The sequence below is a fragment of the Phacochoerus africanus genome, chromosome 15 (genome assembly GCF_016906955.1).
Source record: "Phacochoerus africanus isolate WHEZ1 chromosome 15, ROS_Pafr_v1, whole genome shotgun sequence".
NCBI classification, from domain to species: Eukaryota; Metazoa; Chordata; class Mammalia; order Artiodactyla; family Suidae; genus Phacochoerus; species Phacochoerus africanus.
The window spans coordinates 30,907,935-30,935,673 of record NC_062558.1 but is presented as its reverse complement, the minus strand read 5'-3'; the positions used below and the strand labels follow the sequence as shown (position 1 = coordinate 30,935,673).

At 45.4% G+C, this 27,739-nt stretch overlaps 1 protein-coding gene across 1 annotated transcript; it reads left to right on the top strand.

The window, feature by feature from the left end:
- Positions 1–1,197: 1,197 nt before the first annotated feature.
- On the top strand, positions 1,198–27,608 carry PSMD9 (proteasome 26S subunit, non-ATPase 9). Its single transcript, XM_047761611.1, has 6 exons — positions 1,198–1,472; positions 6,050–6,152; positions 11,275–11,486; positions 13,835–13,936; positions 26,881–26,969; positions 27,230–27,608. The coding sequence occupies exons 1-6, from the start codon at positions 1,335–1,337 to the stop codon at positions 27,255–27,257; spliced, it is 672 nt and encodes a 223-aa protein (XP_047617567.1). The 5' UTR covers positions 1,198–1,334; the 3' UTR covers positions 27,258–27,608.
- Positions 27,609–27,739: the final 131 nt, after the last annotated feature.

The following is a 27,739-nucleotide window of genomic DNA, read 5'->3' as shown; positions in this document are numbered from 1 at the left end:
TGTCAATGTTAGAAATTTTAGTTTATATAAAAGAGATAATTGAGCAAAATATAAGAGGCCTAATGTAATCAGTGCTATTTTTTTTGTGTAAAGATTATTTTAGCAACTTTTTATTTTGAAATAATTTCAAATTTACAGAAAAGTTGCAATGATAGTACAAAGAATGTTCCTATATGTTTCACCCAGAGACACCAATTATTTACACTGTCATATTTACATTTTCATTCTCTTGTCTACAAATATATGTATGGACTTTTTTCTGAACCATTTGAAAGTAAGTTGCTTCTTTTGCCCCTAAATACTACAGAGGTCATTTTCTAAGGACATCATCTTAAATAACTACAGGTATCAAAATCAGGAAATTTAACTTTGGTACTATATTATCCATATTCAAATTTCCCCAGTTGTCCCAAAGATGTCTTTTATAGTTTGTTTTTTTTTTTTGAGGGAACCGAGATCCAATCAAGGATCACATGTTGCATTTAATTAGTTAATTGTTATGTCTCTTTAGTCTTCTGTTTTGTTTTTTGTGCACAATGGCATTCAGAAGTTCCTGGGCAAGGGATAAAACCCGAGCTACAGCAGTGACAACACTGTATCCTTAACCCATTGAGCCACCAGGGAACTCCTCTTTAGTCTTTAATCTAGGCAATTGCCTAACTTCTGTGTGGAAATTTCACAATAACGACCTTTTTGAAGAGCTTAGATGAGTTGTTTGGAATGTCTCTCAAATTGGGTTTGTCTGTTTTTCATGATTGGATTCAGGACAAACATGTTTGACTGCTACATAGTGATGCTGTGTCCTATTCAGGGCAACATATCAGGAGGCACATGTTAAGATGTCACCATTTGGTTAAGCTGGGTTCAAATTTGGGCTGCTTATTTTGCTAGTTGGGCAAGTGGGTTATTGAGATAGTTTTTTCAGCTGTCAAATGAGGGTAATAATAATAATCCTGGTTTTATGAGTTTGTTGATTAATACATATGGACAGTGTGTGATGCATTATGAGTATTTGATAAATGATTATTATTATTATTATTGTAGCACCTGCAGCATCTGTAAGTCCTGGGGCTAGGGGCTGAATTGGAGCTGCAGCTGCTGACATATACCACAGCCACCGGTCATACCCACACTCCACTAGTCACCACAGGACCAAGTGTTCCAGCAGGGTGTGGCTTCCGGTGGCACCGCCCTCTGACAAGCCACGCCCCTCTTTTCCTGGCGCCTGCGAATGGCGGTGGTGTTTTGGCCCGCCGGTGGAGCCGTAGCAACAGTCTCCTCGGGCGTCCGCAGCCGGAAAACCGGCTGTCCAGGATTCCGGGCCGAGGTCCACGATGTCGGAGCAGGAGGCTAGGCAGAGCGGAGGTTCCCCGGAGGCCAGCGGGGTGACTGTAAGCGACATTCAGGCGCTGATACGGCGCAAGGAGGAGATCGAGGCGCAGATCAAAGCCAATTATGATGTGCTGGAGAGCGTGAGTGTGGGCACGGGGCTCCCGGGCGGGCGTGGGAGGCGCCCCAAGGCCTCCTGACGCGGTCCTGGGAACTGGGAGGCCTGGGAGGTACGGGCGGCCCCTGCTTGAGCTCTCATGTGTAGATCTGGTTCTGCTTGGGAGGCTCAAGGCGTTGCAAGTGCGGCCTCTGTCGGTAGCAGGCAGTGAGGCAAATAACGTGAATAACTGGGACAATTAGTATTGATGTTCTAGCAAGCATTTATGGAGCCCTTGCTGGGTTCTGGGCGCTGTGTTAAGCGCTAAACATTGGTTAACTCGTTTAGTCCTCCCAGCGATCCTTTGGAAGGCAGCTGTGCTCACCACTATACCACCAATGCCACTGCCAACAATCCTTTGAAATGTGTTCTGTTATTTACCCCATTTTAGGGTTGGGGAAACAGAGGCATTTCTTAAACCTGCCTCAGGTCGCAGAGCTAATTAGTTTGCACAGGCAGGGTGATAATCACCTCTATCAGCCCTTGTTGAACGGTTCCCAGATGTCCTGAGCTTTTTAAATCACTTTATGTTGGAGCTTCTTATACTTTAATGTGTATGCGAATCACCTGGAGACATTGTTAAAATTCCGATTCTAATGGGGAGACGGTGTGTGCATTTTTAGCAAATTCCCAGTGATGCTAACGGCGCTGGTCTCATGACAGAGCTTTGAGCGACAGGAAGTTCTCGTTATCCTTATGGTGTAAGGAGGAAAGTGAGGCCTAGAGTCATGTATGTAGGAAGTGGCAGTGGTGAGGCTAGTTCCCAGGTCTCTCTGGCTCCAAAGCCACTTAATGTAAAACCACAAATCAGTTTGCAGAGGAAGAATAAATTAATCACATCTTATAAGGGGCAAATGGAATGCATTTTAGGTGATGGGCGTAAGGTGAAGTATCATATGGAGGCTGGGGTACTGTATGCTGAGTATTTACCTGAAGGGTGCTGGTTTATGTGTTATGTCATGGACTCCTCTCAGCTACTTTGTGAAGTTGGTATGTTACCCTTAGGCTCAGAAAGGGGAAGTCACTTGCTCAAATTCACAAAGTGGGATTCAGATCTGATGCTTATTGAATCCAGAATCAGTGCTTTTAAGTTGTGCCAGCAATTTCTCACACCTTAGTTATTTTTTTTACTTCAGGTGTATCTGTAAACCACCTGTACTATTATTCCCTTGATATTTTTCTTTGAGTTGACCCACTTTTTTTTCCCCCTCAGGGGCCAGGGATTAGATCTGAGCCACAGTTGCAAAGTAAGTCGCACCTGTGGCAATGCCAGAACCTTCCACTGTGCCGGGCCTTGGATTGAACCTGTGCCCTAGCACTCCCAGGTGTGCCACAGTGGGAACTCCAAGTTGACTCTTTTTTTCAAAGATCATATGTCAGATTGTGGCATTGTGTGCTTTTTTTGTTTGTTTGATTTTTTTTTTCCTTTTTGGTTTTTAGGGCCACACCTGAGGCATATGGAAGTTCCCAGACTCTGGACTGAATCAGAGCTATAGCTGCCAGCCTACACCACAGCCATAGCAACTTGGGATCTGAGCTGTGTCTTCTACCTACACCACAGCTCATGGCAACGCTGAATCCCTGACCCACTGAGTAAGGCCAGGGATTGAACCTACATCCCCATGGATCCTAGTTGGGTTCGTTTCTGCTGAGCCAGAATGGAACTCTCTGACCCTCCTTTTTTTTTTGTCTTTTTGTCTTTTCTAGGGCCGCACCCTCGGCATATGGAGATTCCCAGGCTAGGGGTCTAATTGGAGCTGTAGGTGCCGGCCTATGCCACAGCCACAGCAATGCAGGATCCAAGCTGTGTCTGAGACCTACACCACACACAGCTCATGGCAACGCCGGATCCTTAACCCACTGAGCAAGGCCAGGGATCGAACCCACAACCTCATGGTTCCTAGGTGAATCCGTTAACCACTGAGCCACGATGGGAACTCCTGACCCACTTTTTTACTTAGATAATTTTATTTTAAAAGGAAATTTTGCAACTCAACAGCATATAAAAAAATGAGAATCTCTTCTCTTAAACATAAGGTGAAAGTGTATATCAAGGTGATCCATCCAAATATCTGTCAACTGATGAATAAATAAATAAAATGTGGTCTAACCATACAGTGGGATATTATTCAGTAAAAAGGAATGAAGTGCTAACACATGTTGCAGTGTGCATGAACCGTGAACATTTTGCTAAGCGGAAGAAGTTCATCACAAAAGACTACATATTTTGTGATTCCATTGATTGATTGACTGTGCCCGAGGCATGTATGTGCAAGTTCCTGGGCCAGGGATGGAATAAGAGCCACAACAGTGACAGTGCTGGATCCTTAAACTTTCTAGACCACCAGGGAACTCCTGTGATGCCATTTTTTTTTTTTTTTTGGTCTTTTTAGGGCCGCACCCATGGCATATGCAAGTTTCCAGGCTAGGGGTTGAATCGAAGCTCCAGCCGTTGGCCTGTGCTACAGCCACAGCAATGTGGGATCCCAGCTGCATTTGCAACCTACACCACAGCTCACAGAAATACCTGATCCTTAACCCATTGAGTGAGGCCAGGGATCGAACCTACATCCTCATGGATACTAGTCGAGTTCATTACCACTGAGCCAGGATGGGAATTCCCTATGATTTCATTTATGTGAAATATCCAGAATAGGCAAATCCATAGACAGAAGATTGATTAATGGCTACTAGGGCTTGAGAGGAAGGGGGAATGAGAATGACTCCTAATGGGTTTGGGGTTTCTTTGGAAATGTTATAAAATTGATTATTGTGATGGTTTCATGACTCTGTGAATATACTAAAAAGCTTTTGAATTGTACACTTCTTTTTTGGCCACGTCTGAGGCATGTGATGCTTCCTGGCCAGGGATCAAACCCATACCACAGCAGTGACAATGCTGGATCCTTAACCTGCTGAGCTACCAGGGAACTCCAAATTGTACACTTTAAATGGGTGCATTGTATGGTATGTAAATTACTTCTCAATAAAGCCGTTAAAAACAGAACAAAGGGGGAGTTCCTGTTGTGGTGTTGTGGTGCAGTGGAAACGAATCTGACTGGTATCCATGAGGATGCGGGTTCTATCCCTGACCTCGCCCAGTGGGTGGGGGATCTGGCATTGCCCTGAGCTGTGGTGTAGGTCGAAGATGTGGCTTGGATCCTTTGTTGCTGTGTCTGTGGTGTAGGCTGGCAGTTGTACCTCCGATTCGACCCCTAGCCTGGGAGCTTCCATATGCCTCCAGTGCAGCCCTAAAGAGCAAAAAACAAAACAAAACAAAACAAAAAAACCCAAAAAAACAGAACAAAACGAAACAAAAATGGAGGGAGTTCCCGCTGTGGCACAATCAGATTGGCGGTGTGACTGAGTGCTGGGACTTAAGTTTGATCCCTGTCCAGACAAAATGGGTTAAAGGATCTGGCCTTGCTACAGCTGAGGCATAGGTCTCAACTGCAGCTCAGATCTGATCCCTGGCTCAGGAATTCCTCGTTCTGTGGGGTAGCCAAAAAAAGAATAAAACAACAACAATAAAACAAATAGGAGTTCCCTGCTGACTCAGCAGGTTAAGGGTCTAGCATTGTCACAGCTGTGGCTCACGTTCAGTCCCTGGCCAGGGAACTTCTGCATGCTGTGGGCATGGCCAAAAAAAAAAAAAAAAAAAAAGAAAAGGAAAGGCCCTGAGTTAACACGTCATCTGGAGGTGATATAAAGCACGAAATGGGGACTTTCTCCTTGATTATTGAAGGGTTGAAGATAACTAGAAAGGGCACTTTATTTTTATTTTTTTGCCTTTTTAGGGCCTCCCCTGTGGCATATGGAGGTTCCCAGGCTAGGGGTTGAATTAGAGCTGCAGCTGCCAGCCTACACCACAGCCACAGCAATGCCAGATCCGAGCTGCTCGTGGCAGCACCAATTCATATGCTTCAGGTGCAACCATTAAAAAAAAGAAAAGGGGAAAAAAAAGATTCAGTGTCTACAAAAGGATATAAAATGGAAAGTCTCTCTCCCTCCCCTGTCCCCCAGCCACCCAGTTCCTCTCCCCAGATGGCAGCTGGTGATATCTGGCGATATCAGTGTAGCCTGCCAGGGATGAAAAGCCTGTTTGAAGTCCCCTTTAGATCTCTCTTTATTTTCAGAAGATCCAAAGTCCTGCCTCAGCTCAGTGTTCTTTGGGGTTATCACCCCCTTCCCCCCAGGTTCCAAGGCCACCAGTCAGGTGTCAGCTGCCCATAGGAAGGAGGATTTGGAGGAGTGGAGGAGAGGCTGGCCTTGGGGATGGTGCTCAAAGAAATCCTTAGTTTTATCTGCACTGCGTTAACTTCAGAAAAGGAGAGTGGCTTCATGCTTTGCTTGTGTTATTAGAAGTCAGTTAAAAAATAGTGCCCACTTCAGAGGGCAGATGGGAGAGGGTGTGGAAACATACCTCGTTGGCGCACATTGAGTAGTACCTGGCAGTGTCATTACTGTCACCTTTATTAGGAGTTCAGAGGAAGAGTGTCTGGGGAAAGAGGGCTGGACGACTGCACACTTGTGAATCTTTCTGACCTTGTTTCTCTTCTCCAGCAAAAAGGCGTGGGGATGAACGAGCCGCTAGTGGACTGTGAGGGCTACCCCCGGTCAGATGTGGACCTGTACCAAGTCCGAACAGCAAGGCACAATATCGTCTGTGAGTGGCCCTCGCTGGGGACCTTCTCCCACCTTGTAGCCGAGATGCTTAGGGCACACAGAGAAAGCACCAGTGCTCCACATTATCCTCTCCCCTCACTTTGGCCTTGATGGGATTACCTCATCTGTCCCCATTGAGAGCCTGCGGACTAAGGGAATGGGTTAGACTCCAGGGCTCTGTGTCCATCGTTTCATTTTTCTTTTTTTTCTTTTTTTTTTGTCTTTTCTAGGGTTGCACCCACAGCATATGGAGGTTCCCAGGCTAGGGATCTCATCGGAGCTGTTGCTGCCGGCCTACACCAGAGCCGAAGCAACACCAGATCTGAGCTGTGTCTGCGACCTACACCACAGCAATGCTGGATCCTTAACCCACTGAGCGAGGCCAGGGATCGAACCCTCAACCTCATGGTTCCTAGTCGGATTTGTTTCCAACGTGCCATGACAGGAACTCCATGGTTTCATTTTTCATTTTGTTTTTAGGAACTTTACCGTGGAAACTTTATCACAATAACAATAGAAACCCAAGTCAAATATCACTTACAGTCCTAATCAGATCAGTTAGAGTTAGGAAACAGGTTTAGTCGTTAACGACAGTGCCCTCAGCACGGCCACTCAAACGGAAAGGAGTTCAGTCCCTCAGTAAAGACATCTGGAGGACGGAGTCCCGGGCCGGTCATCAGAAACCCAGGCTCTGCCATCCTTAGGAAGTGTCATCTATCTTGAGGTGGGGTCACCATGTCCCTGTGCCAGGCAGGAAGGACAAAAGCTCCTAGGCCAGCTGGCACCCCTCCATTAAGGATCTGTCCTGCAAATCCCACCCCCACCCCTGCCGTAGTTTCTGCTTTCCTCTCATAGGCTCCTCTGCCTGGAAGAAACGTTGGAGAATGTGCCCCATGGTGCATGTTGCTGTCCTAAATAAAATCCCCTATTTCTGTATGTGTATATGTCTGTCTCTCTGTCTGTATTGATATTCAAGGAACAAACAGCAAGAGTAGAGGTTGGGTGGTATATTAGTTTTCTGTTTCTGCTGGCTTAGTGTCTTTTTTTTTTTTTTTTGTCCTTTTTGCTATTTCTTAGGCCGCTCCCACGGCATATGGAGGTTCCCCAGCTAGGGGTCGAATCAGAGCTGTAGCCACTGGCCTACACCAGAGCCACAGCAACGCGGGATCGGAGCCGCGTCTGCAACCTACACCACAGCTCACGGCAACGCCGGATCGTTAACCCACTGAGCAAGGGCAGGGATCGAACCCTCAACCTCATGGTTCCTAGTCGGATTCGTTAACCACTGCGCCACGCCGGGAACTCCTGGCTTAGTGTCTTAAAACGTCCCAGATTTATTATTTTACAGTTTTGGAGGTAAGACGTCCAAGTGGGTCTCAGTGACTTAAGGTCAGGGTGTCGGCTGGGCTGGGTCCCTTTTGGAAGCTCTGGAGAAGAACCTATTTCCTTATCTTTTCCGGCTTCTGGGAACTGCCCACATGCCTTGGCTTGCAGCCTGTCCCATCTTCACAACCAGCAGTCAGGTTTCTCCAACTTTTGATTCTGTCATCATGTCTGTTTTCCTCCCTCTTTGACTTATAAAGACCCTTGTGGTTGCACACCCCCACAACCTGGATAATCCAGGATAGTCTTTCCACCTTATGGCCTTTAACCTAATCAATCCACAAAGTCCCCTTTGCCTTGTGAAGTAGTAGATTCACAGGATCTGGGGATTAGGATGTGAACATCTTTGGGGCCATTTTTCACACTGCTGTAGGTGAGCAACCAGCCCACAAAGGGATGTAGAATTTATCATCCACATTTCCCCCTTAATGACTTCTGTTTTACCTTTTTTTTTTCTTTTTTTTAACCTCTTTTGGCTGCTCCATGGCATATGGATGTCCTGGGCCAGGAATCAGATCTGACCTGAAGTTACAACCTATGCTGCAACTGCAGCAATGCCAGATCCGTAACCCACTGTGCTGGGCCAGAGATTGAACCTTCATCCTGCCGATCCTATTGCACTACAGGAGGAACTCCTGTTTTATGTATTTGAATCTTGACTTCATCTGCAGGGTGCTTTGGTATAAGACCAGGCTTCTCAATGAGGGTATAGGTAACCCTGGGGTGGGACAAAACCTCAGATGCCAAAAGTTCCTCTAAGTATGATCATAGAACTTCTTTGAGCATCACTTTTCCTTGAAGATTTTGGGAGAAGAAGCATGCCACTTTATTACTAAAACAAATAGGAAGATACAGAGTAGGGAATAATTAGGACAGTTAAGACTGGAGGGAAATTTAGGGCTTTAGGCTAAAACCCTTAGGCTCCTCAGGGAAGCAGCCCATTTGCTTCCCAGTTAGGTAGGTTTGGGGGAAATTTGAGAAGCTGTAGCCCTCGGTGTGAAAGGCGGGCAGTGACATATTTTTTTTCCCCACATGGTTGGCCTGGTGTTCCAGCTCCACTTATTAGTCTATTCTTTCTCTATTAATTTGAAATGCTATGAGCATTACATGTTAAATTTTTAGATGTGTTTACATGTCTTTCTGGGCTTTTTGCGTCCGTCTTTCTGGGGTGCTGATATCACTCCATCTTAATGACTTTAACATATGTAAGAGTCTGGCTGAGCCCTTCTTATAGGTCTTTTATTTTTTGAAAAACTATTCTTGCAAGTTTCTTTTCTTTTCATTTTTTAAAATTTTCTTTTTTCTTTTTTTTCTTTTATAATGATTTGTATTTCTTCCATTATAGCTGGTTTACAGTGTTCTGTCAATTTTCTATTGTACAGCAAGGTGACCCAGTTACACATATATGTATACATTTTTTTTTCTCACATTATCATGCTCCATCATAAGTGACTAGATATAGTTCCCAGTGCTATACAGCAGGATCCAATTGCTTATCCATTCCAAAGGCAATAGTTTGCATCTATTAACCCCAAATACCCAATCCATTCCACTCCCTCCCCCCATTTTCTTTACAAAAATACACTTTTTTTGGGGTCTTTTTAAGGTTGCAGGTGCGGCATATGGAAGTTCACAGGCTAGGGTTTGAGTCAGAGATGGAGCTGCCAGCCTACGATACAGCCACTGCAATGCCAGATCTGAGCCTTGTCTGTGACGTACACCATAGCTGATGGCAATGTTGAATCCTTAACCCACTGAGTGAGGCCAGGGATCGAACCTGCATCCTCATGGATACTAGTTGGGTTTGTTACCTCTGAGCCCGATGGGAACTCCAAATAGACTTAATTTTTAAAGAAGAGTTTTAGATTTTTCTATAAATCTAAATAACCTAGGAAAAATAACCCAGAGAGGCCCCATATATTCTATACCCAGTTTCCCCTATTATTAACATCTTATATTAGTATGCTGCATTTGTTATCATTGCAAGTTTGGGTTTTTTTAGATTGATTTTTTTTTTTCTTTTTGGGGCAGCACCCACAGCATATGGAAGTTCCCAGGCTAGGGTTCAAATCGGAGCTACAGCTGTGGCCTCTGCCGCAGCCATAGCAACGCGGGGTCCAAGCCGAGTCTGTGATTGACACCACAGCTCACGGCAACGCTGGATCCTTAACCCACTGAGCGAGGCCAGGGATCGAACCTGCATCCTCATGGATCCTAGTCAGATTCATTTCTGATGAGCCACACGAGAATTCAGATTGTCTATTCTCTCTCTCTCTCTCTTTTTTTTTTTTTTTGCCTTTTCTGGGGCCAATCCCAGGCTAGGGGTGTAATCGGAGCTGTTGCTGCCGGCCTGCACCACAGCCACTGCAACGCTAGATCCGAGCTGCGTCTGTGACCTATACCACAGCTCACGGCAATGCCAGATCCTTAACCCACTGATCGAACCTGCAACCTCAAGGTTCCAAGTTGGATTTGTTTCCACTGCGCCACGACAGGAACTCCTACTTTTTTTTAATATTTTTAATATTTTTTCTATCATGTTATATCCCAGGAGATTGGTTATAGTTACCTGTGCTGTACAGTAGGATCTTGTTTATCCGTTCTAAATGTAATAGTTTGCATCTCCTAACCGCACACTCCCAGTCCATGCCACTGCAAGTTTGTGTTTTTAAATGCACTTTGGAAACATTTTGTCCAAGGAAAACATGTTTTTTAGATTCCAATTAGAATTTCAGTTTATGGTAAATAAAATCATTCATTCTCTTACCCAGCAGCTATAGCTGGAGACTTACTGTTGCCGGCCTTGCTGAAGGCTCAGGGGTCCTCGTGGAACTTACTGCCTGGAGGATCCTCACTAGTTCGAGAGTGACCGTGTATTATACACTGACACAATTTTAAGTCTTCCTTCCCAGGTTTATGTCTCCACTTATTCAAATCTAGGCTCTTGTGTCTGCTCCTGTGGGTTCAGTGCAGGAGGCCTCTGATGTCTAAGGGCCTCACCGAAGCAACAGGAGTGGAGGAGCCAGGTCAGGTTGGTGGCAAAAAAAAAAAAAAAAAAAAAAAAAAGTTAAAATCCCAGCCATTCTGCTGTACTGTACAGCAGAGTTGACTTACTGTACCGGCACAGTAGTTCACCACATTTTGAGTGAGCCATCAGTACTGAAAAAACTCAGAGGATTTCATCCCCAAACTCATAATTTCCAGCTTTTCTTTCTGTTGCTTCTCCTGGACTGAACCTCACCAGACATGTGTTCATAGACATGGCATCATGTTTTCTTCTAGCTGTGCCAGGAGAAAAGTGAACTTCCTACCCCCAGCCTGCTTCACTTGTTTGTCTGGTTCTTGAGCTTGCCCTTGTGTGCCTGTGAGTTTGTGGCCAGCGGTTCAGCTGGACAGCTCCTTCCTCCTGCTCACCTTTCAGGTCTAGGCTGAAACAGCGCTGCCTCTGGGAAGCCTTCCCTGATTTCCTGGATCAGCACGGTCAGGTCCCCCGGCTGTGTTGGTCCTCATCACAGTCATCATGTGTCACTTTAATGATCTGTCCTGCAGCTGCTTTCCTTGCCAGACTGTAAGCTTCATGAGGGCAACCCCTCTGTCCTGTTCTCAGAGGCGTCCTCAGCCTCTCGCACAATATCTGGCATCTAATAAGCACTCATTAAATATTCAGAGAATGAATAGGGGTGGGGGTTGCATGTCCTCAGCTGTCTTCCTTGGCCCCTGATATGATGCTCTCTGCCCAGGCTTGCAGAACGATCACAAGGCAGTGATGAAGCAGGTGGAGGAGGCCCTGCATCAGCTGCATGCCCGAGACAAGGAGAAGCAGGCCCGGGACCTGGCTGAGGCCCACAGGGAGGCCCTGGGCCTTGGCCTGGGCCAGAGCCAGGGCCTCAGCCTCCCTCAGGCCTTCGCCAAAGTGAACAGCATCAGCCCCGGCTCCCCCGCCAGCATCGCGGTAAGCCAGGCTCCGCCGCCCAAGTCCACACCAAGAGGGCGCCTTGGGGTTTGGTGGGGGACTTTGGGCAGAGGGACCCACCCTCTCTCCATGCTGCAGCTTCACTTCCTGTGCGGCAGACACTGAGGGTGACCCCTGGCAGCCCATCCAGAGTCACCTCTGCTGCTCCAACCAGTTGGGAAGACCCTGGGACACAGGGTAGAAGGTGATAAATGTCCCAAGAGAGGGAAAGAGGATCTCTTACTGGGGGTGGTTTTAGCTAAGCATTGAATAATGGATATGAGAGTGATAACAAGAGCTGCCACTGGAGTTCCCGTCGTGGCGCAGTGGTTAACGAATCCTGCTAGGAACCATGAGGTTGCGGGTTTGGTCCCTGCCCTTGCTCAGTGGGTTAACGATCCGGCGTTGCCTCGAGCTGTGGTGTAGGTTGCAGATGCGGCTCGGATCCCGCGTTGCTGTGGCTCTGGCGTAGGCTGGTGGCTACAGCTCCGATTTGACCCCTAGCCTGGGAACCTCCATATGCCGCGGGAGCGGCCCAAGAAATAGCAAAAAGACACACACACAAAAAAAGGGGGGGGGGAATAGTTAAAAAAAAAAGAAAAGAGCTGCCACTTATGAGCCCTTGCTTTGCACCACATGTCCTGCCAAGTGAGTTATATACCTCATCTGCTGTGTGTTTTTAAAAGTTTTAATAGCTTTATTGGGGTATTATTCACATACCATAATTTTCACCCATTTAAAGTACACATATAGACATTCCTGCTGTGGCACAATGGGATCGGTGGGGTCTTGGGAGTACCGGGACATAGGTTTGATCCCCATTCTGGCACAGTGGATTGAGGAACCAGTGTTGCTGCAGCTGTGGCTTGGATCTGATCCCTGGCCTGGGAGCTCTGTATGCAAGGGGTGGCCAAAAATTGGAAAAAAAACCCAAAAAGTACATATGTGGGAGTTCCTTATGTGGCTCAGCAGTAATGAACTCAACTAGTATCCATCAGGTCACAGGTTCGATCCCTAGCCTTAATCAGTGGGTTAAGGATCCAGTGTTGCTGTCAGCTGTGGTGTAGGTTACAGACACAGCTTGGATCTGGCGTTGCTGTGGCTGTGGTGTAAGCCGGTGGCTGTCGCTCCAATTCTTCCCCTAGCCTGGGAACTTCCATATACCATAGGTGCGGCCCTTTAAAAAAAAAAAAGCAAAAAAAAAAATTACGTATATGACTCAGTAGCTTTTAGTGTATTCACAATAAATTTTAGGATATTTTCATTATCCTAAAAGGAAGCCCTGTACCAATTAATCGTTATGCCTCAAGCCCACATCCTCCCCAGCCCCTGGCACCTGGTAGTCTGCTTTCTGTCTCTGAATTTGCCTGTTGGGGACATTCATGTATATGGAAATGGAATTATACAATACGTGGTCCTTTGTGTCCGGCTTCTTCCTCTTAGTGTCATGTTTTCAAGGTCATCAAGTGTTGGAGCGTGTGTCTCTCCTTTCCTTTCTGCCGCTGAGTATGATGTGCTGGGTGGATAGGCCTCATTTTGTTGTCTGTTCACCAGCATCCAGTTTTTGACTGTTAACTAATAACACTCTGTGAACATCATGTACAAGTTTTCATGTGGACCTGCATTTAATATTTAATCCCACAGCCACCATCTGGGGTAGTACTAAGCTACGCCCTTCCACCCATGAGGAAAAGCCTCAAAGACCTGAAGTACCCTGTGCCAGGACACGTAGCTTCTAGGCGAAACTGGGTCATCACCTGGTGGTCTTTAGTGATCATAGGACTGTTACACATAAGCTCTGTTGTGTTCCCTGCTGTATGCATTGCAACTAGCACAGGGCTGTCCTCGGCCCATGACAGATATTTGTCAAAGGGATGAATGAATTCTGATCTGTGTTCTTAGAACGAAAGGGTTCTCTGGTCCTGGGTCAGCATCGTGCCTGTGGCTGCTTGCTTGGGGCTTTGAGGGCAAATGTGTCAAAATTCTGACTCCCTTACAAAATATGCCAGACAGGCCTGCCTCTTCTTGCCCCAGGACCTGGGTCAGGACCCCAGAGAGCTTTTTGCCTCAGGGCCTCCTCAACCACCAGCTTTTATTAGGCACTAGGTGGACCTGGCGGCCTTTTCCTTGCTCTGTCCCTGGAGGAACTCCCGGAGGGGGTGGTCCCATATCCACCGCACCTTCCTGCCCAGGCTATCTAAATCCCAACCTCTTTGCTTCATCCCTGCCATTCTCTGCAACAGAGAACATGCTCCTGACCTTGACATTCAATTGGGAGTGTATGAGAGGGTAAACGAACACCAGAAGCACATTTAACTTCTAGTCTGGTTTTCTGTTTCTCTCTTTAGGGTCTGCAAGTGGATGACGAGATTGTGGAGTTTGGCTCTGTAAATACCCAAAACTTCCAGTCACTGCAGAATATTGGCAGCGTGGTCCAGCACAGTGAGGGGGTGAGTTGGGGGTTACTTTGGCACCTGGCCAGTAACCCTGGAATCTCCGGGGCCTTTGACTGCTGCCCTCAAAAGTGCTGTTACTCAGGCCCAGTCCCCGCTCAGAGCCTTTGCCTTTGCTATTCCCTCACCTAGAATGCTTGTCCACTCCCTTAGTTCCTTCATCTTCTTCCCTTATCCCCTCATCTTCCTTCCTTCCCCCACTCCTCTTAGAGAAATGCCACCTTCTCAGTGAGGCCTTTCTAGCTGCTCTAAGGTCCCTCTGTTCTGCTCTCCATTCTCGCTTTCATTAACAAGATTTCTTGGAGATCTTTTCATTTGGGCACATACTTTGCTCTTTGTACTGCTGCATAGTCCTCTGTGGTATGAATGGATGGCAGTTTGTCCATCTGCTGCCTGATTAGTAGACTTGGTCATTTCCAATTTCATGCCGGTGTGAACAGTTGTGTGTATATGTATATATTTTTTTGTCTTTTTGCCATTTTCTTGGGCCGCTCCCGCGGCATATAGAGGTTCCCAGGCTAGGGGTCGAATCAGAGCTGTAGCCACTGGCCTCCACCAGAGCCACAGCAACACGGGATCGGAGCCGCGTCTGCGACCTATACCACAGCTCACGGCAACGCCGGATCCTTAACCCACTGAGCAAGGGCAGGGATCGAACCCGCAATCTCATGGTTCCTAGTCGGATTTGTCAACCACTGCACCACGACAGGAACTCCCAGTTGTGTATACTTGTTCACAACTGTGCATACAGGCAAGTAGAATTATAGGCTCTAAGTGAATGCACAATTAAGGCTTTAATAGGGTAATTTGAAAAAGTCAGGGAGTTCCCATTGTGGCTCAGTGGTATAGTCTAGATATTAAACCTTTGCCTGTTTACATGTTACGTATGTTTCTTCTGATTAGCTCCTTTACTTTTAACTTTATTTATGGTAACTTTGATTACTTGAGTGTTTTTTGAAAATTCGCTTAGATATCCATTTTGTTGAATTTATTGATGTTACAGGGTTCTTCACTGCCAAAACCATACATGAGAATTTAAATAAGGAAATACGGTGCTGGAGTTCCTGTCATGTTTCAGTGGTAATGAACCCAACTAGTATCCATGAGGACACAGGTTCAATTCCTGGCCTTGCTCAGTGGGTTAAGGGTCTGGCATTGCTGTGGCCTGTGGTGTAGGTTGCAGATGTGGCTTGAATCTGGTGTTGCTGTGGCTGTGATGAAGTCAGGCAGCTGTAGCTCCAATTAGACCCCTAGCCTGGGAACCTCCATATGCCACGGGTGTGGCCCTAAAAAGTGAAAAACAAACCAAAAAACCCCCAAACATTTCTGAAGTTCCCTTCGTGATTCAGTGGGTTAAGAACCCAACAGTGTCTTCGAGGATGTGTGTTCAATTGCTGGCCTTGCTCAGTGGGTTAAGGATCCAGCATTGCCATGAGTTGTGGTGTAGGTCACAGATGTGGCTCGGATCCTGCATTGCTGTGGCTGTTGTGTAGGCCGGCAGCTGCAGCTCTGATTCAGCCCCTAGCCTGGGAACTTCCATGTGCTGCAGGTGTGACAGTAAAAAGAATTAAAAAAAAAAATTTCCACCTAATCATCTCAGCTTGTTTCTCAGTAATGTAACCCCAACAGAACTTTTTTTTTTTGGCAAAGATCCATACTTTGCAGGAGAAACATGGGGCTCAAAGTCCAGAGAAATTACTAAACTTTTTGGTTCCCAAATGAAATCTTCAGTTCAGCCGGCAGTTCCTGGTTTGTCTTGTGCCCACTCAGGCCCTGCTTGGCCACACTGCTCATCCTTGTGTAACTCATCAGAAGGCAGGCCTCCGGCCAAGACACATTTGGCTGGTGTTTGCACCCCTGCTAGAGGTCAGGCCCTCATTTCTGCACAGGCTGACACCTTCGTCAAGTTTGCACTGGTGGAGAAGTTTAAATTTTTGATTTTTGTCAAATTCATCATTTTGTGTTATAACTTTGGCATTTTGTGGCTGCTTAAAGAAATTCTTCTAGTACTTAAAAGAAATTTTTTTTTTCCCACACTCATGGTGTGTCAAAGTTCCTAGGCCATGAATCGAACCCATGCCACAGCAGTGACCTGAACCACAGCAGTGACAATGCTGGATCCTTAACCCGATAGGCCACCAGGGAACTCCTCTTCCAGTACTTTTTTTTTTTTTTGTCTTTTTAGGGCTGCACCTGCGGCATGTGGAGGTTTCCAGGCTAGGGGTCTAATTGGAGCTGTTGCTGCTGGCCTATGCCAGAGCCACAGCAATACCAGATCCAAGCCATGTCTGCAACCTACACCACAGCTCACAGCAAAGCCAGATCCTTAACCCACTGAGCGAGGGCAGTGATTGAACCCGCAGCCTCATAGTTCCTAGTCTGATTCATTTTTGCTGTGCCACGATGGGAACTCCCTCTTCTGGTACTTTTATTGTTTTGTCTTTAGCTTTTCTTTAATCCATCTGGAATGTATCTTTTACTATTATTATTGTTATTATTATTATTATTATTTGCTTTTTAGGCCCATACCTGCAGCATACGGAAGTTCTCAGGCTAGGGGTCAAATCGGAGCTATAGCTGCTGGCTTATACCGCAGCCAGAGCAACTCGGGATATGAGCTGAGTCTTCGACCTACACCACAGTCCATGGTAACACTGGATCTTTAACCCACTGAGCAGGGCCAGGGATCGAACCTGCATCCTCATGGATACCGGTTGGGTTGGTTACCACTGAGCCATAATGGGAACTCCTCTTTTATTATTTTTTTATAACAGTTTGTTATGGTATAATTCACATACCTTACAGTTCACCCATTTAAAATGCCTAATCCAGTAGTTTTAGTATATTCATAGAGTTGTGTATCCATTATCACAATCAATTTTAGAACATTTTCATCACCTCAAAGAGAAGCCTTGTATTCATTAGCAGTCACTCCCCGTTCTCCCTGTATACGCCAACTGCGGCAACCACTAAGCTGCTTTCTGTCTCTATGGACTTGTTTACTTTGTACATTTTGTATAAATGGGATCATACAATATGACTATGTTATGACTACTTTCCCTTAACATAGTATTTTCAAGGTTCAACCATGTTGTAGCATGTGTCAGTGCTTCATTCCTTTTTATGACTATATAATATTCCATTGCATGGGAGTTCCTGTCATGGCTCAGGGGTTAACAAACCCAACTAGCATCCATGAGGACTGGGGTTTGATCCCTGGCCTTGCTCATTGGGTTAAGGATCCAGCGTTGCCATGAGCTGTGGTGTAGGTTGCAGTTGCTGCTTGGATCCAGCATTGCTGTGGCTGTAGTGTAGGCTGGCAGCTATAGCTTCTATTCCACTGCTAGCCTGGGAACCTCCATGTGCCATGGGTGTGGCCCTAAAAAGCCAAAAAAAAAAGAAAAAATTCCATTGTATGGATATGCCATGTTTTCTCTATCTACTCATCCGTTGATGAGTATTGGGGTTGTTTTCACCTTTTGACTATTATTATAGAGTAGTACTTCGTGAATGTTCTGTATAAGTTTTTATGTGGACTTAAGTTTTCATTTCTCTTTAGTTCTTAGCTCATCTGAAATTAATTTTTGTGACTAAGATAGGGCACCAAACTTTATTATTTTTTTTCCCTAAATGGGTAGTAGCTGTCCCAGTGCCATTTAGTACTTTACACACTCATTTATATTGCCACTGCTGTTATAAAATTCTTATATGTTGGATTTTTTATTGTTTGCCTTGGTCTATTTGTTTGGAGCCTTTCTGGGGTTCCCTGGAATAAACCTGTTAGTTCCTGCTCTGTTTCCCTTTAACTCCTTGCCATAAAGGGTGTATTATTTGTCTATTGGTGAGTGAAAACTCACCCCAAAACTTTAGCAGCTTAAAACACCAAACACTTATTATTGCTTTCAGTTGCTGAGGTCAGGCATCTAGGAGTTGTGTGGCTGGGTGGTTTGGGCCCAGGGTCTCTCATGAGGTTGTGGTCAAGATGTTAGCAGAAACTGCAGCATCTGAGGACTTGACTGAGGTTAGAAAATCAGCTTCGAACTGCCTCACTCACATGGCTGTTGTTAGGCGGCTTTAGTTCCTCATCACAGGGGCCTCTCCACAGTGCTGCTTGAGTGTCCTCACAACATGGCAGCTGCCCCCCAGAGTGGAGAGAAGTGAGAGCAGAGAGGAGGCGGCAACATCTTCTCTGACCGGGTCCCTGAAGATGCACACTATCACTTCTTCCGCTCTCTGTTCATTAGAAGTGACTCACTAAGTCCAGCCCACGCTCAGAGGGAGGGGAATTAGGCTTTTTTTTTCCTTTTTTTTTTTTTTTTTCTTTCCTAGAGCTGCCCCCATGGCATATGGAGGTTCCCAGGCTAGGGGTCTAATCGGAACTATAGCCACTGGCCTACGCCAGAGCCACAGCAACTCGGGATCTGAGCCGCGTCTGCGACCTACACCACAGCTCACGGCAACGCTGGATTCTTAACCCACTGAGCAAGGCCAGGGATCGAACCCCAGTCCTCATGGATGCTAGTTTGGTTCGTTAACCCCTGAGCCACAACGGGAACTCCAGAGGGAAATTAGGCTTTAACTCTTGAAGGAAGGACTATCAAAGAATGTATTTATCCTTGTGGCGTTATACCTTTGTTACCTCTTTACTGTCCAATCATCATTTTAGTGAGGTTTCTAGAGGTGGTGCAGATGTAGGTTCAATCTGGTGTGTTTTCCCAAAGTCTCTATTTTTCAGCCCTCAGTCCCTTGCTGCACATACTTTTAAACTTTGTAGTTGTCTAGGCTCATTGTTACTGGCTTGTTTTGTAAATATTTCTTTTCTTTTTTCCTGTAAGAGGCAATATATATACATGGTTAAAAACAGAACCAAAGAACATATAATGAAAAATCTCCTTCTTCTTCAAGTCTACTTCTTCTCCTCCAAAAGCAGCTACTTTCCAACCACATGTCCTTCCAGGGGCAGTCTGTTCAAACATCAGCACACAGAGCTATGGGTTGCTTTTTATTAAGGTATAACTCACCAATGGCAAAATTCACCCTTTGCAGTGTACAGTACTTTGAATTTTTTGTTTGTTTTTTCTTTTTTGGCTGCCCCAAGGTGTGTGGAATTCCCAGGGCAGGCATCACATCCCAGCCACAGTTGTGACCTAGCTGCAGCTGCAATAGTGCTGGATCCTCCACCCAGTGTGCCAGGCTGGGGATCCAGCCTGAGTCCTAGCGCTCCAGAGATGCTGCCAATCCCGTTGCACCACAGCATGAACTCCAGTACTGTGAATTTTGACAGCTGTATGTAGTTGTGTAAATGCACCAAAGATACAGAGCAGTTCTACAATCCCACATAGCCTCATTCTTCTGTAGTTAACCACTCCCTGCACCTCAGGCCTAGGAAACCGCTGGTCTTTGCTCCATTTCTGTAGCTTTGCCTTTTCCAGAATATCATGTAAGTGGAAGAGCACAGTATAAAGCCCTTTAAGTCTGAATTCTTTCACCCAGCATCATATATCTGAGGTTCTTCCATGTTGTCATGTGCATCTCTATTCTATCCATTTTCACTGCTGAGTAGTGCTCCACTAGGTAATGAACCCCACATTGGTCATCCATTTACCAGTGAGCGGCATTTAGGTTGTTTCTAGTTGTTGATTACTCATTATAGCTATTGGTTTTTAAGCTGTCTTTTCTAGTTAAATAGCTTCTTAGGCTCTTTATAGACCTATAAATCCGTTTTTTAAAAAATTGAGATAGGAGTTCCCGTCGTGGCGCAGTGGTTAACGAATCCAACTAGGAACCATGAGGTTGCCGGTTCTATCCCTGCCCTTGCTCAGTGGGTTGAGGATCCGGCGTTGCCGTGAGCTGTGGTGTAGGTTGCAGACGCGGCTCGGATCCCGCGTTGCTGTGGCTCTGGCGTAGGCCGGTGGCTACAGCTCCGATTCAACCCCTAGCCTGGGAACCTCCACATGCTGCAGGAGCGGCCCAAGAAATATCAAAAAGACAAAAAAAAAACTGAGATATAATTGACATATAACATTATATTAGTTTCAGCTATACAACATAATTATTCAATATTTGCATAGATTGTGAAATGATTGCCGCAATAAATCTAGGTAACATCTGTCACCATCCATAGTTACAAATTTTTTTTCTTGTGATGAGCACTTTTAAGATTTACTCTCTTAGTGACTTTCAAATATGCAATAGAATATTATTATATACTATAATGTACAGGATGGTGGTTGTAGTTAACAATAGTGTATAAGTGGAGTTCCCATTGTGGCTCAGCGGGTTAAGAACCCAGGGTTGACTCTGAGGATTTGGGTTTGATCCCTGGCCTCACTCACTGGGTTGAGGAGGATCCAGTGTTGCCGCAAGCTGCAGTGTAGACCACAGATGTGGCTTGAATCTGGTGTTGCCGTGGTTGTGGCATAGGCTGAAACTGCAGCTCTGATTCAACTCCTGACCTGGGAACTTCCATGTGCCACAGGTTTGGCTGTAAAAAGGAAAAAAAATACTCTGTAAGTCATCTTTACAAAAGTAGTTATTGAGCATTTTTTTTTTAGCAACAGAATCTTTTCTTCATATGAAATTTCTTGGGGAATTCCATTATATCAAGCAGTTAAAGTTGAGCTGTTGAGCTGGGCTAGAGGAGGTTGGGGGAAGAGGGACCTCACTCCCTCAGGGCCCAGCCCTGGGTCTTCCTGGAACCAGAGCCCAGCTTGAGAATCAGGGATTTGGATTTCCATAGTCTGCTTTGTGAATTAAAAAAAAAAAAAAAAAAGTTTTAAAAAATTTCTTAGACATTTTGGTAGTTTCCAATTTTATGGTAACCTAGAAATTAACACTCTTGTAGACAAATCTCTTTGTCTTTAGATAACTTTCTAAAGGTGAGTTTCTGGATGAAATTCATGTATTTTAAAAGAAGAAAGTCTTTTTTTTTTCTTTTTTCTTTTTGTAGGGCCCTATCCTCAGCATATGGAGGTTCCCAGGCTAGGGGTTGATTTGGAGCTGTAGCTGCCAGCTTTCACCGCAGCCACAGCAACACAGGATGCGAGCTGCATCTGCAGCCTCAACCACAGCTCATGGCAATGCCAGATCCTTAACCCACAGAGTGAGGCTGGGGGTCGAACCTGGGTCCTCATGGATGTTAGATTCATTTCTGCTGAGCCACAAGGAGAACTCCTAAAAGAAGTCTTAAATTTAAAAAATTTTGGTATAAATGGAGCTCCCTTCATGGCTCAGTGGTTAATGAACCTGACTAGCATCCACGAGGACGAGGGTTTGATCCCTGGCCTTGCTTAGCGGGTTAAGGATCTGACGTTGCCATGAGCTGTAGTGTAGGTTGCAGACATGGCTCAGATCTGGAGTTGCTGTGGCTGTGGCGTAGGCCGGAGGCTACAGCTCCGATTAGACCTCTAGCCTGGGAACCTCCATATGCTGTGGGTGCGGCCCTAAAAGACAAAAAAAAAAAAAAAATTTTTTTTTTTGTATAAAAATAATGCATTTTTAAAAAATGGCTGCCCCTGCTGCATATGAAAGTCCCAGGCCAGGGACTGAACCTGCACCTCCGAGTGACCCTAGTTGCTGCAGTTGAATTCTTAACCCACTGTGTTACAGCAGGAACCCAAATAAAGCATATTTTATTCAGCCATAATAAGGAATGGTGTACGGATACACTATAATGTTAACAAACCTTGAAAGGATTTGTACTAAGTGAAAGAAGCCAGACACAAAGGGCCACAGATTTTAGAAGTCCATTTACATAAAATGTCTAGAATAGTGAAATCCAAAGACAGAAAGCAGATTGGTGGTTGCCAGGGGCTGGGGGAAGAGGGAATGGGAGGGATTACTGATGGGTACAAGATTGCATTTTGGGTGATGGAAATTCTCTGAGATTAGTGATGAGGGTTGGGCAGATCTCTGAATTATACTAAAACCCACTGAATCATATACTTTAAAGTAGTATGTTTTATTGTATATGAATTACATTTCAGTGATAAAAATAATGTTTTTGGAGTTCCTGTCGTGGTGCAGTGGAAATGAATCTGACTAGGAACCATGAGGTTGAGGGTTTGATCCCTGACCTCGCTCAGTAGGTTGAGGATCTGTGAGCTCTGGTGTAGGTCGCAGAGGTGGCTTGGATCCTGCTTTACTGTGGCTGTGATGTAGGCCGGCAGTTGTAGCTCCAATTTGACCCCTAGCCTAGCAACCTCCATATGCCGCAGGTGCGGCCCTAAAAAGCAAACAAACAAAATGCGTTTTTATTGTGAAAAAAAAAAAATCACACAGTGTGAAAGCATTTAAAGTAAGAATAAAGTCCTGGATCTCTCTGTCCCCTAGTATCTTCCCTACTCAATTTGAGTCCTGGGCAAGGTTCAGGTGCTACAGCAGGGGACAAAACAGGTAAACTGAGGGTCTGTGGGAGCATTTTGGTGGGAGATGAACATTAATCAAATCACAGGGGTTCCCTGGCAGTTTATTGTGTTAAGGATCCGGCATTGTCACTGCTGTGGCAAGGGTCACTGATATGGCAAGGGTTCGATCCTTGGCCCAGAAACTTCTGCATGCCAAGAGTGTGGCCAAAAAAAAAAAAAAAAAAAGAAAGAATCACAGGTACATAGTTGTACACTCCTCTCAGTGCTATGAAGGAAAAGTTTAAGGGGGCTATGAGAGCAAATATTGGGGTTTTGATGTCGTTTGGGGTTGAGGGTGCATGTTCCTGAAGACGTGGCCTGTAAATGTATAGAAGTTTATCAAGGCAGGCAGACCGACCAGGAGAGGAAACTTGCACTGAGATCAGGGCCCTGCAGTGGGAGGACTGGAGAAGGCTGGCTGGGGCCCAGAGTAGCAGAGAGTGGGCAGAGGGGAGGAGGGCGCCCTGAGAGGTCAGCAGGGCCCAGGCAAAGATTTTGTTCTTTTTGCTTGAGCAGGAGTAGAGAGCCTTGCACACCTCCACGCTGGAGAATGATAGATGTGAGCAGCTCGCTGTCTTGAAAAGATTTCTCCCGATGTTAGGTAGGGACCTGATTGGAGGACTGACAGAACTTTAGCAGCCTGAGAAATGTGCTGGAGATGGAAGGATGTGGGCAATTCAGAGAGACATTTAGGCTGTGAAATCGATAGGCTTGAATATCATGGTGGGTGTCACGGATGCTCTCTGGGTTTCTGGCTCGCCCAGGGCCATCCTTTCTGGAACATCTATGTAGATCTCACATATTTTTTGGGTGTGGGTGTGTATGTCTAGAGTGATAGCTTTTCTTTTTTAATTTTTATTTTTTTTTGCTTTTTAGGGCCAAGGGTGCAGCATATGGAAGTTCTCAGGAGTCAAATCAGAGCTGCAGCTGCTGGCCTATGCCACAGCCACTGCAACGTGGGACCTGAGCCGCCTCTGCGACCTACACCACGGCTCACAGCAATGCAGATCCTTAACCCACTGAGCGAGGCCAGAGACTGAACCGGCATCCTCATGGATACTAGTTGAGTTCGTTTCCACTGAGCCACAATGGGAACTCCTAGAGTGATAGCTTTTTGAAAAAGAAGTCATAGGACCTACTCTGCCTACTGTTCTGGATGCTTTCCCGTTTGAAGGGATTTCCACATTGATATCCATATGTACCGTCACCATATTCCATGGCTTGTCTTGACATTGTTCACTTAAGCATAGCTGACACTTAGGCTGTTTCTAGTATTTGGCCATCACAAACAGTGGTGTAGCGAATATTCTTGTCTTACGTGAGGAATTTCTAGAAGTGGGATTACTGGGTTACAGATTTGCCAGCTGTTGTCATGGTGTCCTCCCAAAGGCTCGCCTTAGTTTGCAGGCTTGGCCGTGCTGTGTGTGAGTGCCTGTTTCTTGACCCCTCCCCATCTGTGTTATTGTCAGTCTTTGATTCTATGACAGTCTAGGTAAAAAATGGCATCTTTTTGGATTTTCAACATGCTTTATTTATTTCAGATTCAGAGCTTACATCGATAGATCTGCCTTAATTTAAAAAAATTGTTGTAAAATAAACATAACACAAAATTTACCATTTTAACCATTTTTAAGTGTACAGTTCTGTATACACTGTTCTTCAACCATCTCCACCATCCATCTCCAGAACTTTTTCATCTTCCCAAACTGACAGTCTGCCCATTCCCATCTCCCCCAGTCTCTGGCAATCACTCATCCGCTTTCTGTCTCTGACTGTGGCTGCTTTGTTTACTCCCTCTAAGTGGAATCAGAACACTATTTGTTCTTTTATAACTGATGAATTTCGCTTAGCATAGTGTCTTCATGATCCATTCAGGTTGTTACATGCATCAGAATTTCCTTTTTAAGGCTGAATAATATTCTGTTGTGTGTATACACCACATTTTGTTTATCCATTAATCCATTGGTGGCCATTTGGGTTGTTTCCACCTCTTGGCTGGGAAGCTTCTCATGATGCTGCTGTGAACATGGGTGTACAAATACTTGTTCAAGTTCCAGGTTTCCGTTCTTTGGATATATGTCCAGATGTTTAATTGCAGGTTTATGTGGTTTTCCTGTTTTATTTATTTATTTATTTTTGTCTTTTTGTCTTTTTAGGGCCGCACCCATGGCATATGGAGGATCCCAGGCTAGGGGTCCAATCAGAGCTGTAGCCACCAGCCTACACCACAGCCACAGCAATACCAAATCCGAGCATCGTCTGTGACCCACAGACGATAACAACTCATGGCACCACCAGGTTCCCAACCCACCCATCGAGGCCAGGGATTGAACCCTCATCCTCATGGACACCAGTCAGATTCCTTACTGTTGAACCACAATGGGAACTCCTTTTGCTTTTTTTTTTCGTCTTTTTGCCTTTTCCAGGGCCGTTCCTGCGGCATATTGAGGTTTCCAGGCTAGGGGTCCAATTGGAGCTGTAGCCGCTGGCCTACGCCAGAGCCACAGCAACGTCAGATCTGAGCTGCCTCTGCAACCTACACCATAACTCACAGCAACGCCGGATCCTTAACCCGCTGAGCGAGGCCTGGGATCGAACCTGCAACCTCATGGTTCCTAGTCGGAACCATGTGCCATGATAGGAACTCCCCTTTGCTCATTTTTTTAATCAGGTTGTTTTTGTTGTTGTTGTTGTTGAGTTGTAGGAGTTCTTTTTTTTTTGGCCATGCCTGTGGTATGCGGAAGTTCCCAGGCCAGGGGTCAAACCCATGCCATAGCAGTGACCTGAGCCACAGCAGTGACAACACCACATCCTTAACTCACTGAACCACCAGGGAACTCCTATAGTTCTTAGTATATTCTGGATATTAATATCTTATCAGCTATATGATTTGCAAATACTTTCTCCCATTCTGCGGTTGATTTTTTACTCTGTTGACAGTTCTTTGATGTATAAAGGCTTTTATGTTTGGTGAATCTTGTTTCAATTTGTAATTTTTTTTTGGTATATATTTTACCCACTTTAATTTCTTTGTTAAAGCAATGAACACATGGTAAAAAAAAATTCTATAGTATAGAAAGATATAAAAGTAAATGTGTCCCTCTCTTACTCCAAACTGCTAGTGCTTCTTTCTGGAAGTAACCACTGTTAATAGTTTATCTTCCAGAAAATGTTGTATGCACCAAACAACACATATGGCTATTTATTTATTGAATTTTTAGAGCTTTTGTTCTTTTTATTTATTTTAAAATTATTTTTAAAAATTGAAGTATACTTGATTTACAACAATACGTCCTTTTAGGGTATAGATTCAAATGGGTTCATGGTTTATTTTGTTTTAATTAAAACTACTTGGAGTTCCCGTTGTGGCGCAGTGGTTAACGAATCCGACTAGGAACCATGAGGTTGCGGGTTCGGTCCCTGCCCTTGCTCAGTGGGTTAACGATCCGGCGTTGCCGTGAGCTGTGGTGTAGGTTGCAGACGTGGCTCAGATCCCGCGTTGCTGTGGCTCTGTCATAGGCCGGTGGCTACAGCTCCGATTGGACCCCTAGCCTGGGAACCTCCATATGCCGCGGGAGCGGCCCAAAGAAATAGCAAAAGGACAAAAAAAAAAAAAAACAACTACTTATTCACTGTACTGTATTGAATTTACTGAGAGATTTTCTGGGTGTTTTTAGTTTTTGAATTTATAAACTGTTCTGGGATGAACACTTTGTTCAGATATCATCCTGTACTTTTGCATAATATATCTTGTATGCATTATTTATTTATTTATTTTTGTCTTTTTGCCAATTCTTGGGCCGCTCCTGTGGCACATGGAGGTTCCCAGGCTAGGGGTCGAATCGGAGCTGTAGCTGCCAGCCATAGCCACAGCCACAGCCACGCTGGATCCGAGCTGCGTCTGTGACCTACACTATAGTTCACGGCAACGCCGGATCCTTAACCCACTGAGCAAGGCCAGGGATTGAACCCGCAACCTCATAGTTCCTAGTCGGATTCGTTAACTACTGTGCCACAACGGGAACTCCTGTATGCATCTTTTAAAGATTTGTTGTTGTTGTTGGGGGGATGTGTTTTTCCAGGAAGATGGTACTAATCTCTAGCCCCACTGGCTGCCCAAGAGTGCCACGTCCCCCACCTTCTTGACAGGTTGTAGGACTTATGCTTAAAATGAGCACCTTGGAGCTCCTATCATGGCTAACTCAACTAGCATCCATGAAGACTCGAGTTCCATCCCTGGTCTTGCTCAATGGGTTAAAGATCTGGCATTGACGTGAGCTGTGGTGTAGGTCACAGACATGTCTCAGATCCAGTGTTGCTATGGCTCTGGCGTAGGCTGGCAGCTATAGCTCTGACTGGACCTCAAGCCTAGGAACCTCCATATGCCATGGGTGCAGCCCTAAAAAGACAAAAAGACCAAAAAAAAAAAAAAACATCCTTACCACCTCCTGGGCAAAAAACAATATCTCAGCATTGTAGCCTGAATCTTCGAGTACTAAGGAGGTGGAACGTAAAATGAGCTTGTTTCCCTTTCAGAAGCCCCTGAATGTGACAGTGATCCGAAGAGGGGAGAAACACCAGCTTAGACTCGTCCCAACACGCTGGGCAGGAAAAGGATTGCTGGGGTAAAGTATCCGCATTCTTTCATTCACACTGCAGCATCCACTGCATGTTTGTTAGATGTAAGGCTGTGGAGTAGGGGTGGGTCTTTGGGAGATGAAGGCAATTTCCAGATGGCCGTAGAAATCATGAGAAGTGCTGTGGTGGGAATGAGATTGCAGGTATGGAGGAGGAGGGAGCCCTGGTCGGTCTGGTTCTTTTGTTAACTGGGCATTTACTTTAAAAGAGTGAAACTTACCAGGTTCCTTTTCTTTTTTCCTTCCAGCTGCAACATTATTCCTTTGCAAAGATGATTGTCCCTGGGGAACAGAAACAGGAAAGCATCTTCCGTTGCCCAGACTTGGTCTAGTGGGCATTTCCTCCTTTTCTTCTTTCCCTGAAGCTTAAGGATCTGGAAGAGACTGGAAGCCTGAACTAGGTGGTGGAAATGCTGTGGCCTCCCAATGAAACCTCTCAGGATTAAGGCATTGTTAAAAACTTGATTTGTATTTAGCATCTTTTGCAAATCAGGCCATGCCCCTAAATAAGAGTCCTCTGGATTGTGAGCAAGTGGGCTGGAGTTATCCTGGCAGGTGCTGATATGATTTTATTCTTATAGAAATTTTGTTTTTTTTTCTCAAATAAACACCATTTTACAGTGCTGATGACCATGTTATCACCTCAGCTGAATTGTCTTTGGACCGCTCAAGTCAAAGCTCAGATGAAAGTTAGGTTATCTTCATAGCAAGTTGGGCAGAGCAAACCAACAGTTGTGCTAAAGTCAGGATTTGACCGA

What these genes read in the sequence shown, in the direction of transcription:
- PSMD9 (XM_047761611.1), top strand. Translation starts at nt 1,335, where the DNA reads ATGTCGGAGCAGGAGGCTAGGCAGAGCGGAGGTTCCCCGGAGGCCAGC. An exon ending in GCTCCCCCGCCAGCATCGCG is followed by an intron (nt 11,487 to 13,834) that starts GTAAGCCAGGCT and finishes TTCTCTCTTTAG; the next exon opens with GGTCTGCAAGTGGATGACGA. An exon ending in GCAGGAAAAGGATTGCTGGG is followed by an intron (nt 26,970 to 27,229) that starts GTAAAGTATCCG and finishes TTTTCCTTCCAG; the next exon opens with CTGCAACATTATTCCTTTGC.